Below are 17,011 nucleotides of genomic sequence, written 5' to 3' on the forward strand. Positions count from 1 at the left end.
CACGGAACTCGACGTTGGTGTGACTACGGAACTCAACGTTGGTGTGAATCCGATCTATCGTACTGATTCTTCTGTGAGCACTGCAAAGTGTACGACTGGAGGGAAGTGTTCCAGAAATAGCATCAAAGCTTTTAGTTAGTCGACATCTGGGTGTGGAAAATATTGTAACCGTTGTTTTAATTATCATACATTTCTATCACCCCCCCCCCTCTGAATCCAAACAGATTTGCAGACTTATGAGAATCGACACAAAAGCGGTAGATATTTCCATCATCTAATAAAAGTTGCAAATCGTATATTTACTTTGGGACTTTTGTTACAAAACAATCATCAGGCAAGAAAAGCTAAAAATTAAGTGACATATGGATGACAGATTGATATTTGAATTTGAATTTTTAATGAATGAATGAAACGTTGTTTTTCTGCATAAAAAAAAATAACAAGAAACAGTATAGACCAAGTCAGTAGGTCTGTAACTCAATAAATTGTGAAAGAACGAATAAAGAGTAAACTCTTATATACAGGAAATGGTTTGTAAGTAAACTAGGTAGGCATAAGCAATCGCGACATTACTTCCTACATCTGTTGGTTTTCCAAATAGTGAAACGACGTCATGCATAAATTGTGTGTTCATGCTTACCGGCGTTGAAAGTTACTACCTGTATGTACAGTCACAAATTTTACACACAATCGTTTTGGTTTATTCGCTACTTTTTGCAAGGATGTATCAACACTTTTAAATTTAAGATCAGTCAGTATTGTAGGAAGAGGATAAACCGCATATGATAGGATGTCCTCAAACCTGTGACGCTATGGTCGTTACAATAATGAAACCACAATAAGTCACGCTAATAATATGAGCTTCCAAAGATAACAATGGGCCATGCATAGTTATGAGCGTCATGGAAATGAAACAAAGGACATTAAACTTGAATAACATCTCCAGACATACGATATTATGTGTGCCTATTGTCTTGAAACCCATGTGAGATACTGCGATTAAAGATATTCATTTCTCGAGCTAGGTGTTTGGCGACATGCATAAACAGAGTGACAAGTCAGAACTGAACACAGTAATTACAAATTCATGACAGATGCACAAAATACATTCACTCTTTTTGCGAGTTACAAACACGGTCTATTCTCTCACAGATACAAGATCTAATTCTAGAGGTCGAGTAGGAAAAACATGTATATTGATTTTGTGTTGTTACTTGTCTGTGATTTTGTGTATGAAAATCCAAAATTGCAACCCCTCTTGCTACTGAACTGGGCTACAAGTAGACTTCAATGACAACGCTATGACCGCTATCCTTACTAAACGTAGTTTGATTTTTTTGAATTTTAGATATAGTTAGCGGAAATAGAGCAGCAGTGTTAAGACCTTTAAAGACTCAAATGTGGGCTAATATTAAAAAGTGTGTGGAGTCAGTTACTTGTCTGCGGTGGAGTGTAGAGTGATGTAATTAAGGCCAAATTAAAAGAAAATTTACGTATTTCCGACCTATCCCAAACATCCAGAGACCAGTGAGATTCTATTTCTATGTAAAGTTACCTGCCATAGTAGCCTTGGTCAAGAACTCACCAGGAGATAGGGCCATGGATTAAGAAGTAATTCCATGGGAGATACTTAGCGGAAGTCGAATAATTACAGCCTGTATGTTATAGTATTAAAAGTAACATTAAAATTTCGACCTAACTACCGGGTCTACCCTAATTTCTGTCATGTACTGGAAGCAAACGTTTTTTTTTATTAAATAACTAAAAAAAATATATGCATGAAACAGTAAGCAAGGATTCATCATTACGAAAGTGAACATACGTCATAGGTTTGGTAGTTCTCTTATTGGAGGATGTGGTGGCCCTGAAAAGGGCCGTTTGGTATGTGTATGCTAGGCATACGATTTAGGCTCGCTCGCCACGGATACGGCGGGCAAGTTGGATATCCTTTGGCATGATGGTGACACGCTTGGCATGGATAGCGCACAAGTTGGTGTCTTCAAACAGGCCAACAAGGTAAGATTCGCTGGCCTCTTGAAGCGCCATGACTGCTGAGCTCTGGAAACGAAGATCAGTCTTGAAATCCTGGGCGATTTCACGGACTAAACGTTGGAATGGAAGTTTACGGATGAGAAGCTCGGTGCTCTTCTGGTAACGACGGATCTCACGGAGAGCAACGGTACCTGGTCTGTAACGATGTGGTTTCTTGACACCCCCAGTTGCTGGAGCACTCTTACGAGCAGCTTTGGTAGCAAGTTGTTTTCGGGGAGCCTTTCCACCAGTAGATTTACGAGCAGTCTGCTTGGTACGAGCCATCTTCTGAAAGTATGGAGTGGTATGTTGTGGTTGTTAATATAAATGATGTAAACAGAGTAATACCTAAACCTATCAAACTTTACACTATTTATACTATAATATTGCGTAACACCTTCAAAGTCATTGGTCAAATCGTGACAATACCGCAATACTTGATTGGTTATTTAGAATCTACCATATCTATTATGCGTCTTATTGTTCGAAAACCGATTAAAAGAGAAAAATGGTTGCACCTGATTGGCCAATTAATGCATACTAATCAATCGCCAGGATCTTAATTTTGAAGGTGTCAAAGCCCACTACAATTTCTTACTTGTCTGTGCTACAATCTCAGGTCTGAGCTACAATACAGTGTACATGTTATCTCAGACCACGAAGCTTTTAGTGACCTCAGCTGATATAGTTATTTGGACTTTGGTGGTCCACAGAACCTCTAGACGGTAGATGGTCTTTTATGGGTTTTGTGCGACACACGACGGTTACTTTTAATATTAGAGTCTAACATTATAGATGTTAGATAATATCGTCTAAAATCTAACTTATATGGAGTCTAAAATCCAATGATTAGACTCTAATATTAAGCATCGCATGTTGTTCGGACCCTCAGAGGTACTTTTTATCGGATAAAATCTAACTTAGCGTCTATAAAATCCATTATTAAACTCTAATATAAGATTTTTCGCACATACAGAGTACTTTTCATCTGATACATTGTAATATCGTCTAAAGTAATTGAGTTAGAGCCCGAATCTAATTAAGCTAGTCTGATAGTCTAATATTAGATTTTATCCGGTAGTGGATATTTGTGTAATACCGTGTCTTCATGCATACTCGGAAGGTTACCGACCAAAAGCTGAGAGGATGACAGTAACACTGGTGTGCAGCAAAGTCCTCGACAGCGCCTGTAGCATTTTGTGACGTGTTGTCGCTTTCAAAGTTTGGGTCCAGCTAGACTAGGTTCGACATTTGGTTCGACCTTGGAGTAATTATACTGTCAGTATAATACTCCAAGGTTCGACTATGACTTACCGAATTAGATTCTATTGTTAGTGTATTGTGATGTTCTGTATGGTGGTTTAGATAAATAAAATGGGGAAAAAAATCGTAAAAATACGTCTCTGGATGAAAAATCATACAAAACGCATTTTCTTTACAATGTGACTTGAGTCAATACTATAGCCGAGTCCATCAAACACTAGTCTTGTAACAAGACCTCAGATCTGTGTTCGGAAAGTTGCCGAACAAAAGCCGAGAACCTCTGGTATGTTGACCTTCGGAAGCCCGACTAGTCTTGTAGCTAGACCACAGAGAAGCAAGAAAGTGTCTGTGGCTAGACTTATCAAACACTGGCAGTACTCGGACATAATGCAAAACAGAGTATGGTGTAAGCTTGAGATACCGCCGTTGGTGGCGCTCGTCGCATCAACTTTCTACATCGGAGCGTTACCTTCAGTATTTTTTTCCATGCTCTGAGTAACCGGGAGTGCATTTAGGAAGACCCGGCCGTGGCATAACTGATAATCAGTTGGCGTATATAAATTAAACACAACGCGCATGCGTTCAAGAAGCCTTCTCTCCGCGCTGTTCGCTCCAGCTCGCCCCACTTGTTCGCTCCCATTGTCCGCTTCCGTACACACATGTTGATGTAGACGTTCCAGAACGTTACCTTGACAGTTCGCGTAAAATACGCCATGATTATCATGCATGTCGACCGCTCTAGTCTTTCTGCTATACACGATATCCCCATCCAACGTACAATAGTTGCATGCATTGGCCATGTTTCATCATAATTACATATCTGTAGTCAACTGTAGTCTATACCGTGCATCTATAGACATAAAATGTAAGTATAATTGTTAAAATTTATGACTAAGTTTAAGTTGAACTTTGTTAGCTATAAAGTGACAGAGGTATCGATTGTGATTGTGAACAAACTTAACTCATAGTATGCTGTCTACATTGCTGATCTGTGTCTACGATACTTCTTGACTATACGCATGAATGTAGTTGAGAGCTATCGTATACAGGCTAAAATCAGGAAGATACCACTGAGAAAGTAGAATGACTCTTTCTATTCACCAATATTGTATGAATGCGTAGAGGGCGCACATCAATTCAGGGCCTGGAAATTCGGCCTATCTTTAGATAAACATTTTATACTTTAATTAAGCTCTCAGTTAAAATCTACAGGTGGTTAAACTTTGTATTTTCTGTTCCAAGTGTTGCATGTCACTGTTTTTGAGTTGTTGTTATTCTTATAGCTGCTGCAGCTACTGTTTCTCACCTCCCCTATAACATATGGGTATTGACCAGTCAGAGAATATAATTCATGTACAGTAATTATCACAGTTTTGGAGAAGGTTATAACAGAAACACCTACTGACATTACGTAAAACATTAAGTATGTCAAAATTCTATACCAAGGCCTAACAAAAACAAATTATGTGGTTCCGATTACGCTCAATTTTAGAATAGGTGGGGTTGGTTGATGTATTTATATATCTAGTTTAGCAAGTTGTGTATTCAATATGGTTTCTGTTTTATTGGTTTCTTCTGATCAGATGTACAGCCATGATTACAGATTGGAATAATAGTTTTATATTGTCTTTTTAAGTTGATGTCAGTTTCCGCATCCACTATTTCTTGCGAGACTTCACAATTTTCTCGGTTTTCTTATTTTTTTCTCGAATACGTAGAAAAAGAGTTTAGGTCAGTAGTGAAAAAAACAGGTGGGGTCGGGTAACCTGAACCAAACATTTTTTTTAACCAATTATTTTTCACAGCTTTCATGCATTGTCTGAGAATCAGATAAGCTATTTTGATGGGCGAATTCAAAAATGTCACTGTCCGTCTTTTTTTTACCTGTCTTGCATTAGTGTTTTGGAAATGAACCGATTGGGACCAAGACGACCGACAGGTAGAATTGCAGGGCTAAGGATATCTCGTAACTGCTGCGGATTCCTTTTGCTGATCGTTGGAATTCCTCTCTGCGCCGTTGGCATCATTGTCGTGTCACTAGCCATGTCATCCAATGTCGAACCAGATACAGTATCCCCCCTTACACTAGCGGGACCATTTCTCATCAGTCTCGGCGTCACAGCCTTGGGCGTCGTTGCGTGTTGCAAGCTTAGGCGTAATGAATTGGTAAATCACAACTCAACACTCCCGGGTATGGGCATGGCTTTATCCGGTCAAGAGAGAGCACACATAGAACTTCAGCCTGTTCGCACCCTTGATTTAGACATCACGCAACAATCGGATACAGATTCAATACCTTCTTCCCCACTTGTTTGTGGAAGCCTTCGTAGTGACGAGTATGCTGAAATGGGGCCACAACCTTCACCGTCAAGCAAACAAAACTTGTAAGTATATACTAGGTGTGATACATCTAGAAAACGTTCATTCCCTTAGTGACATTTTCTCAACGATATCAAGTTACACATTTTCTTGTTTATGAATAAGTTAGCCTGCATACACTCACCCATATAATGTAATTTGAAATTATGATTGTGGGTTTCCTTCAAAAAAACCATGACCGAACCTGACGTATAGGGCCTACGAACTCAAAATACACGTACACGTATATCAAAAGATGACAATAATCGCACATGTCGTTGTTTGATAGCAACACATGTATACAACCAATCACGCTGATTAAAATCTGATGCCGTGAATAGGACGCGATGTATTATTTACCTCCGATATCGAGCCGTATTCACTACGTCATAATTTAGTCAACGGGAAAAGGGCGCTCACTCCCAGAATAACAATATCGAAGCAAGTGACAATAAACGAAGGAAATAGAGGCAACTATAAAGAAAGCGATACAATCGATGTAATATAAGATTGAGCAGATTGACAGCCAACGTGATAGAGTATGGGGTGCCGTTTGTAAACTTATTATTTAACTATATTATTTGTTCAATAGTCATCATTTAACTCAATTATAATATGTATATAATCGTTTATTTACAAATCATGTAAGACCTGATAATTTATTTATATATAATTTATAGTCGACCAAATTATATACATATAATACATTATTTAGACAATTATTTATATAATTTTATATAATGTATTATTCATAAATAATGTAAGTGCAAGTCTATTATATACATATAATAAATTATTAGACAATTATTTATATATAATGTATTATTTAATATAAATAAAGTATGTGCAATTCCAATAGAGTGGCCATACAATCTCTAAACAGTAGACGTAAGGTACACAATTTGCCTTATATATACACAAAGTCATGTAGTTAGCCCGATAACTGCCCAGTCTGTTCATTCTCCATTATTACATGCAACTATGTCAATATACTGTATTTTCAATAGTGGCACCATGGAAGTACAGACGTTGCACAATTTACTTCAACTTGGGTTCAAGTTCCACAACTATAACATGTATAAACTTAGTATCACCTGTACCTTATTGTTATTCTAGACCCGTCAGTTACATTTGTGGAATTCACATATTTTCAGATACAGATATTAAACTTCGCACAATATATGGTTACATACATGTACTTGTGGTTTATTATTAATATTAGAAGTTCAAACCGACAGTTTTGATACTCAACGGAGTGCGGGCGCCCGATTATTTTGACGAGGAGTTTCGGAATATCACGAGGGCGCCCTTTCCTAGGAGGCAGGCCAAAACCGCACGGAATAAAGCGAACAAAGTTCAGTTTTTGATTATGTATCTTAAATACTACCTGTACACCTGATATACGTTTTCTTTTGGTATTAATTATTAATTTTCATTATCTGTGACTATATTGTCTTTTCATTTCAATCGTAGCTTATGAATATATGATCGTGGAATTACCACTTGACTTGCAGGTCATAGACTTGTCGTTGTCGCACTATCTCAGGCTACCTTCCACAACACATTGTACAGTTATATACTTCAATTTCAAGTTCATTACATTGTAATGCGCGTACTCTACACTGAGTAATGTATTGCAATCCATAGCATTTTCGCCGCTGATGTAACGATAGACTGTGTCGCACCCGTCGCCGCACTCACCGGCCTTCTCTGAAGGGGGTTTACCGACGTATGATGGCGCCCCGTCACGGCGTGCTTTACATACTAAATTCGAACGGAGTAGTCGCAAAAAAAGGGTGTAGCTTTACGACGATGCAGTAGCTTCATATGACATATGTCAGTAGGAAACGAGTGCTAGTTACGATCTTATCTTTCTCTATTGCAGGAGTCAACTTGTAGCCAACGACGGAAGCGACAACAGGGTCAATACCTTATGATTGTCATGCCATACATCGGATCGTGCGAACTCTGCCTTGCTTGCAAGCTAATATTATGTAAACGATATATGGCAACCGCAAACATTCCAGAGTCTTTAATGAAATGGAAAGAAATATTAATATGTACGTCTCACGTTGCTATATTCTCATTTGAAGCCATTCATCATTGCTGCAATTTATAACAGAAACGCTGACATTTTCATCGTTGCCAACAATTACAGCTGGTTGGCTATGTTGGGAAAAAAACACATAATTTCAAGTGATATTTTGGGATTGTGGCAATGTACTTTACACTTATGAGTAGATTTCTGCTAGGTTTTATAATGATATTGTAATGTATGTTGGCAACCCTTTCAAATAAACTTCAACAAAACAGAAGGAAGATTAATGTGAGTAGTCATATATTTACAAGTGCCCTTGTTCGCCATCAGTCAGAGTGTAGTCTGCTTATTTGTTGTTAGTTTCGGGTGCCTGGCACCCCGTGTGTACATCACATCTCGCCGCTATACCACAACATTGACATAAATGGTATTACATTGACTTTTTAAACATAAAATATTTAGATAAAATATTGATAGTACGATACATGAAGTTTTATATCTCAACAACCATAACTGTTGAAGTCGTCAATAATAACAATGAGATACCCCACGTGTACATGGTCAACATTCAACTATTTGTTTTGAGACAACAGTTTGTATAGCTACGAGGAGAAAAAATGATTACAACTAACGCAGATGAGACAAACCAAATTGCAACTGTATCTATGGATTTAACCGTTAAACCCCAAATAGTCGTATATTTAATTCCTGATAAAGTAATGCTGAAGCCAAGTTGTCCCGGTCGAATTTCTACCTAGCCACTACTACGCGCTTGGCAAATATTAGACGAAGGGACCGGTATACCGTTATTTGCCCAACTGTTTAGTATTTGATTAACTTTAATAAAACTACCTTGTCTTGTCAGATGATATGATTTACTTCGAATACCAATTTATGCCCGAATTGACGCCCTCCTTTTTTTTCTAATAGATATGAAATTATATACATGTATGACTTATAGTACATATAGTACGTATTCGAGACTAGCACTGTGCATGCGCTAACTTAGAATCATTCGTGTGGGATTTTTGCTCCTATTTTCCCCCACACGACTAAATTCCAGGCTGTGCATGCGCATCCATAGCGCTATACGATTGAAATTAGGGGCATTCCTTTATTTACAATTTTCAAGGAGCAAAGTTCTCGTGTTTTCTAGAGGATGTCTGCGATGACCCTGGCAATAATTTCAACCTCAGAAATAGTATCGTTCTACATCTTTTCCTTGTCTCCGATACTGCAATGCTGAGTAGCTCGGGGATGACATCATGCAATGTCTTCTTCTTATAATTCTGTGTCCTATCTTCAATTTGCTATGTCGGTTTATTGTCTGAAGGTGAAGACATATATATGGTAGTTGCACTACGGATACGTTGCTTCTGGACCAGAACCATTTCCCCCCTGGTGCGATATTAATTCTTGCGTAATACCTCGGTTCTTCTCCCCCACGTGCATCAGCTAGAATTTTGGCATATGTAAGAGATGGAGTGGTTCTGACCCCCCCCCCCCCGCCTTCCATCGTTACCTTGTTGAAATCATCCAATATATGAATGAAACAAAACATCTAAAAATCGTATATTATACTCTCTAGGAGGGCTACAGACTGTCGGTACTGTAAGTGTATTTATTTAGGCACAAAAAATACTAATTAAAAAAAAACACTCAAAGGGTTACAAAGTTAATTAAATAGATCATGCTGTCTTTAGTACATGTTCACGCTGATTTGTTTTGAGGTAATTTGTTTCCGAGTCGAGATTAATGGGTTAGGAGCCCTATGTTCACAGTTTTACACAGTCAATTGGAATCATACATATGATTTGAAATGCCGATCAAACTTCAAAACTTCAAAACTTAAACTACATTGCGTAGATTTTAGCTCTTCGTGTAAAGAACAATAAAATGCATGCATGTTTCGGATGAAAACGACACATAGCAATATTCTGACAACGATATACTCGTATAAACAAGTCAATCATTTAGTTCATAGAAACATGACGACACATGTGGCACATTCCATTCGTTTCGTTCATCCATTCACATTCCGTAAATCAGAGCAGGTCCCGCCCACATAAGCAAAAAAGGGGCGTGTTCTCAAGCCGAGTTTCTATTTAATGCCTACGACCAGTCTCTGAGAGTCATAGAAGGAGAGGAACTTGGAAGACGATCGACCCGAACAGTGCAATTCTTTAGGAAAATGGTTTCCATCAAGTGTATATTTTGTTTAGTCGTCATGTTCAACGTTAGTGTTAAAGTGTACGCTCAAGGTAAGTTTGGTGAAGGAAACTCACTCTGATGTTATATTCACATAGTTCATTCGCTCAGTATACACACTATCACAAAATATGTACGAGGAGGCCAACAGCGCAAATTATTTTTAAAAGTTGAATTTATAGTAATTCCTTGTGATTGTACAATGGAAACCAAACAAAACGTTGAATGTCCGGCGCAACAAAACAATTACCCGTGAAAGTTAGTCTGGTATGACAAAAATCCACTAACACTTCTTTTCATTAGTCTAGAGCCTATCAGTAGCTTCGAATCTCTCCTCAGGTCTAACTCAATGAGGCATCTGGCGTAACAAATTAAGGTCCGAAACCAATATTGATAGATTTTCTTCCCCTGCGCTACTAGCAGATCGTGAGTCACCAATTCATATACATGGTAACACCATGTTCTCTGTTTTTCAGGCATGACAACGGCTTAAATTTAACAACTGTACTGTATACTTGGTAATACCAGATCTTTATTTAGCTAGAAAATGAAACATAGCAACATCAGTAAGATTTTTGTCGAGCCAGACGATGATTTGTTTCAACTTAACTGGCTTCCATTGTAATACCGTTTACAGGTGATGGTTTCACAGAACTGCTAACTGACATGACTCAAGTCAAAGATGCTCTCATTCAAGGTTACCCACTGCGATTCTTTGCTGATTTCTCCAAATGCAGCAGAACACCAGTAGTCACTATACCTGGCGTTGATATTGAGGTGAGTTGTCTCTGCTGTAAAACTACTTCTCAATTAGAGATGATTCGATATCACTTTGTTATCCAGACTATAAAGCTACTTGTAACAGTGTTCCGATTCTTCTAAACTAAACTACCCAAAAGAGAACAATTCGACAAATTAATGGATAAATTACCCTTGTTCCAAATCCAAGAGGTACTTTCTATCGCATAGGTACCGAGTCTGCTGTAAAGACGATAGGCTGAGAAATCTCGACTACAAATTGTCAGTCTTGATAGGTGGCGCTGTACATGCACTGTTTGTGGATATATATGTTCGATGTGTACGGGTAATCCTAACTCGAGCTTTGCAAGTTCGGTAGAAATTGACGCATAGTTGCAAGGTTCTATTTTAAAATAGACTTTTATTTTGGTCTTATGGATCGTTTAATGAAATACAAGGATTTTGTACGAACACTTAAAACAGCTCTCAAATTTATAGAAGTGGAGCAAAAAATGAAAACGCGGCTTTTGTTTAACGTGATCGCATATGGAGAGTTTCCAGAATTGACACTTTATTTAGAGCAGTAGGCTAGATTGTTTATTCGGCAAGAGGGATTGGATCGCTACCGTTATTTCGTTACCTAGCAACCACAGTACATACTAGTTTCAATTCGTTGATATACGAAATCGTTGAACGCCCAGTAAAGCAAACACAAACTAAACACAAAACAGCAACGGGTTTAAAATCAAAACAAACCGAATTTGGTCTGTCAACATAAACTATATGATCTAGTGTGAAGTGATTGTGAACCTGGTAGCAATGTGGGTCGTTCTGTTTACTAATTTAGTCTCTTTGATACCAAACATAGCAACACTCAGGCTGAACAGTAATAAGACAAGTCACAATTATTTTAGTAAATACATCATTGTAACAGTTATGTTAGCTCACTAAATGAATACCATTTCTTCTCTCTTATACTGACGCTATGTCTGTCCCTGACTTCCTTTCTACCATTTTCTTTCTTTCCATTTACCCCCCTCTCTTTCTCTGTCTCTCTGTCACTGTCTGTGTCTGTGTCTGTGTCTGTCCGTACGTCCCTCTCTCTCTCTCTCTCTCTCTCTCTCTCTCTCTCTCTCTCTCTCTCTCTCTCTCTCTCTCTCTCTCTCTCTCTCTCTCTCTCTCTCTCTCTCCTCGAGTCTCTCTTTCGTTGGATTTTCTCCATACCCTGGTGTTTTGGTTTGGTAGGAGCCTTCGGACTTTGGCACTGTTTTGGATTCATATCGTGGACTACGTGACGTCACAGGTGTCCCAATCCAGTTAACATTCACAACAACCGAGATCATACTCTTTCCAGGAATAATGGGTAAGTAGCTATTATGTATTAATGTTCACAGCCGCTGTGAGAGAATGGGGGGGGGGGGGGGATTTAGATCTCAACAACAATTGCAAAAAAGCATTGCGACCACAATTTACTTATTAATAACACATTATTTCTCAACTAAACATGACCAAATATCGATCTCCCCTACAGATCAGACACTGCTGTGAAATTTGCCAAAATTGATCTACTAAAACTTATTACAAATGGGATCGATCTTCCTTAATAAGTATTATGGATATAGTCGACTATGACTTTGTGAACCTGGAGTATTTTCATTTTTTTCTAAACTCAATAACAGACTTATCAACAGTCATAATACTTTCTGACGTTGTGCGTGCACATATACTTTCTCGTCTTTTTCAAGGTGTGTTAGGACTACACTTCATAACCTAGCCCATACCTGTTTCTAAATTTTATAGGAAAGTCGTTTTTTCCCCTTTCAGAACATGTTATCGTTCACACTACCATTCAAGCGCTGACCGACGGAACTGTAAGTGTTGTATCGCACTACATTGAACGTTCCGGCGTTACCGAGGTTGGCAATTCTATCAACGATTGCATATTAAATGACGGTACCAACGACCAGGGTGTCTTCATCTATAAGAATACTGCATTCGAACCAGTTCGACTGACCACCTACAGCGAAATGGAGAATGCTTTCATGGAGGGTTACTCAATCCGATACCAGGCAGACTTCTCACAGTGTGGTGAATTCAATATTGGTACTGGAACACTCGGTGGAGGACTTATACCACTGTTTTACTTGAAACGAGGTAAGCCCTCTCATTACATTCTAAAATCACTTAATTTGATACGATGTGACCTCTGTCCCCGATTTTTAGGGTGACCCCTGATTTTTGTACCCTTTTAAACTGAGTATGGGTATAAGTTTATTGAACAAAGTAACATAACAAATTTAACATTTTTATATTCGAGACACAGTATAAAATTAAAAAAAATGATTCAGGTGTATATTTTTTACTAGACTAAGTCTGTAAGGTACGCCGTGACGGGGCGCTCTCAAACATCAGTGAGCAAGTATGCTAGGTAATATGTATCAGTAAGGCGATTACTGTCAGCTACATTTCAACTTTTAGCAAAAATTAACGCCACACAAGTTGTTTCGGTATAAACTCAGCTTAAATGTCCGCACTTCGTCAAATTCAGTCAACTTCATCTGATTCAATATACAGTTCATTACGTCGTACGAGACTAGTGTTCACCTAGATCACGAGGTCTATCTCCCTGGTTACTAACTTAGTATTGAATTTAAATGTTGTGATGATTACAAACACTGATTTCATTCATTATTTCATATATTTCAGGTGAAAAGATCATCACATCGTTGGTGAAGTTTTACAACAGTCCATTTTCCACGAAGGAGTATGTAGCAGATACGTTCAAAGTCGACATTTACAGTAACCTTACCATGCAGATAACCCTGGCTACCGTCAACATCGACGATTTCTCCGATCGTTATTCTGAGGAAGTATTCAATTGTCTGTTAGCTGACAGCCCGCCACCAGCAGCGGTATTCAAGATGGTTCCACAACTGATGACAACACAGGCTCCTAAGTACCAGACTCAGCCTGCTGATACGAACATAGCTGTAGACCCGACGGGAGGTGATTCGGCGGGAGTAAAAATCCAACCTATCATCGGTATTTTTAGTATTGCATTTTCCCTTTTTATTGGTATGTTCAGTCTGTAGAGGGGAAAGTGTTTATGAATTCGAAATAGCGTAGTAGTAAATGACCCACACACTATATCAAAACAATCAAGCATAGACATTGTATACGAACATTTAGTAACCTTTATACATGTAATAGCAGAATTAGATGAATGAATAAGACGGTCACCCTTCTTTAGCAAACCTTCTCGTAGTCGTGGTAACGTTAAAACAACAATTTATAAGAATCTGTCACTTGTAATATGCGACGACCGTAACAGATATTCACAGTTTCGCAATTGGGCACATGGCTGTCTCAGAGATTTCTTAGTTAACGCCAGTTAGCCCGATAAAAGGCTTGCCAAAATACTGCATCTAACAATAACCTGTACGGACAGACTGATTTGAGACAGTGCCTATGCCTACAATATGGGAGCTACTCGCCAGTTAGAGACCACTTTGGAAAAAAAACCTCCAGACTCAATACAGCTTATATCTCAAATATCTTTGATAAACACTATCAGATTTCCCATTTTATAGGTGATTATTTCCGATAATTTTTTTTAGATATTTAAATACTTATGACGCCTGTTATTAGGCTGATCTTTCGTTGTGAAATAAGTACATGACATACTGCATGCAAGAATGAAGAGGACTCGGCTCAGAATATGCATGGCTGTTATTTTATTTTTATTTTTATTTTTTTTTTAAATATCTCCAGTTTTTTTTATATAAACATAATGTACATCATGTACATGTAATTCCAAAGTTAGTAAAGTTCAATATTGTCCGACACACCACACACAGTGACGTAGTTGTGCGTCATAAGACTTACAAATGTAGCTGTAGATTTGGTCAAGCGTAATGTAAAATGTGAGGTTGGTGTTTAGTAAAATAAATTATGAAAGATGTTCATAGTATTTTTTTGTATTGAAGGTCGATTGATATATATACCATATTTGTGAGTGTGTGTGTGTGTGTGTGTGCAAAAAAAATGAGTAGAACATTCCTGATAAATAAATTCATTCCTGACGTTTCGAATCAGTATTCTTTATCCTAGGATATCAAGGCAAGATATATAGTAGGTCATCACCTGACTGTTTATCTAAATGTTATGTAATAGAACGACACACCGCACCAAAAAGAACCCTATAGAACACACCTGAAAATATAATAAGCGTAGTTAGATACTGAGTACGTAGGGAATGACGTAAATAATCTACACACACACACACACACACACACAAACACACAAACACACACACAGGTACTCGAATCAATCTGTATGATTAAAATAAAAATATGTATAGGAAATAAGTCTTATTTACTATACATATTTTTTTTAAAAAACCATACACACACATGTAATTATTTATATATATATATATATATATACTGATGTCAACTCTGATGTCTGATGATCGCACGATGCGTGAAACTCCGAGTTACAACCAAGAAAGAATTCCAGAATTACCAAAACTATTGCTCTCTGCCACTGTGGTATAGAGCACTGTCTTGGCAGATTGATACTCACTGAGTTATATATATATATATATATATATATATATATATATATATATATATATATATATATATATATATATATATATATATATATATCACTTGTCCACGGGACAGTCAACGGGTTAACACCCAGAGCTATCAAGTGCAATTCTATGCATTCCGCTTTGCGCCATCGGCGGCAATAGTTGGTACTTTTCGAGGTCACGACCTACTAAATAGTATGCAAATGTACGGTATCGTGTCAACAAAGTCTGCCCTTCAAAAGGAAATTCCGGAACCATGTTGGGAATAATAACACAGTCTTCGCTTTATTGTGTGTGACAACGTTCGGACTGTTTCAGTTCTTAGCGTACATGTTGACTTTGCATACTGCAATTGTGCTATCATCACTTTATAGGGTGTCCTAAGTTCCATGACCGCTACTACTGTGTGTTTAATTTACATGTGTCCATACATACTTAATATTCCTCGAAGTGTGAGAACGTAATTGGCGCTATCGTCGAAGTCTGATTTCACATGTTCTAGTGAAACTTACACAGGTACGTATATAAATGTATATATTCGTTATGTCCCATCCCACCCAGCGATGCAGAATCATGACAAATAGACGAATCACGCCACTGGGGCGACCTAAAACCTTTGTTCAATGTTCTTCTCCACTCGACATAAGCATAAACGTCACTTTATTAGCTCTGGAAATATGCAATCCGAGGTTTCCGACGTTGCCACAGCGGACGAAGTCCGAACGTGTGGCCTTCACCGTATATTGGAAGACGTAGTTCTATGACTGGCCGCCATTGTATAGGCGTTGCCTTTGACCAAATAATTCGTACAATTTACATATTGTCTCTATATCATAACGTGTTCGACTCATCTCTTTCCGAGCCAATTAATCACTGCCAACCTTGGTTTTCTTGTCAAGGACACGTCGTAGTATGAAACATGATCCTATCTGACGACAAACAACAGACTTAGGTGACCTACATTTCGTACAGTTGCTCCACACGTGACCCTATGACGTACGCGAAAACCACTGAATATTGGTGTTTGTACGTCAACGATACAGACACAATTGTACCTATTATAAACCTCAGACCACTAATGGAAAGTTTCTATAGCGAGCTGGGTGTGTTCGTTTACGTAACCAGTTTGAGAGAGAAGCGTCATTGTTTAGGACACTATAGTCTGTTTTATGCACACCCACTGTAAAGCTGTAACAGTTCCAAATTTAATCATGGAGGTAGTCCTTCCTACCAGTTTATCTATCGGTGACCCCATTACAAGGAACATTTGAGTCATTGGTATACTAGGAGCATTTGGCAACATTTAATAAGAGCTATATAATTTAGGTATTTATATGTACTAGTCAGAATCACGTCACTTAGCATGTGAAGGACAATACAATGCTAGTGTTCCTACGGGCCCTATGAATAACCCAATCACCGAGCGAGTGATTTTTAAAATTGATTTGTAAGACAAATGGCAAATGATGTCACTGAAAAAAAACTCAAATGATATACCGATTTTCTAAAAGGACCATTTTTCTTAAATGTACAATACAATTCGGAGCTAGTTCAAGTTTATGCTCAGACTGTTCCTCATGTTGGTAGTCATTCGTTGATGTACTGACAACTGATGATGTTTGTGATAATTTAGTTTAGTCTCAGTTACCCAGACTTTCAACGTTGAGGGCTCTCACTTAATCAAAGTTGAGAATGCTCGTTGTTCTTACATTCATTTGTTGGATAAGCAACAAGTGCTCTCTTTGTCTGAAAAATTTGGAACCACTGTACCAACATTT

The 17,011-nt window shown here is 38.1% G+C and overlaps 2 protein-coding genes across 2 annotated transcripts in view; one reads left to right on the forward strand and one right to left on the reverse strand.

Annotated features, from left to right (window-relative positions):
- Positions 1 to 1,905: 1,905 nt before the first annotated feature.
- On the reverse strand, positions 1,906 to 2,316 carry LOC144435297 (histone H3-like). Its single transcript, XM_078123892.1, has one exon. It carries the CDS (start codon positions 2,314 to 2,316, stop codon positions 1,906 to 1,908), a length of 411 nt encoding a protein of 136 aa, XP_077980018.1.
- Positions 2,317 to 15,456: 13,140 nt separating this feature from the next.
- The window catches only part of LOC144435230 (uncharacterized), a 6,024-nt gene continuing 4,469 nt past the window's right edge, over positions 15,457 to 17,011 (forward strand). The window contains exon 1 of the mRNA XM_078123813.1: positions 15,457 to 15,749. The gene's annotated coding sequence lies outside the window, so the exon portion shown is untranslated. The remainder of the gene's footprint in view (positions 15,750 to 17,011) is intronic.

The sequence above is a fragment of the Glandiceps talaboti genome, chromosome 5 (genome assembly GCF_964340395.1).
Source record: "Glandiceps talaboti chromosome 5, keGlaTala1.1, whole genome shotgun sequence".
In the NCBI taxonomy this organism is placed as follows: Eukaryota; Metazoa; Hemichordata; class Enteropneusta; family Spengelidae; genus Glandiceps; species Glandiceps talaboti.

Excerpts from the sequence above, each read along its gene's own strand:
- LOC144435297 (XM_078123892.1), bottom strand. The coding sequence starts at position 2,316 with ATGGCTCGTACCAAGCAGACTGCTCGTAAATCTACTGGTGGAAAGGCT.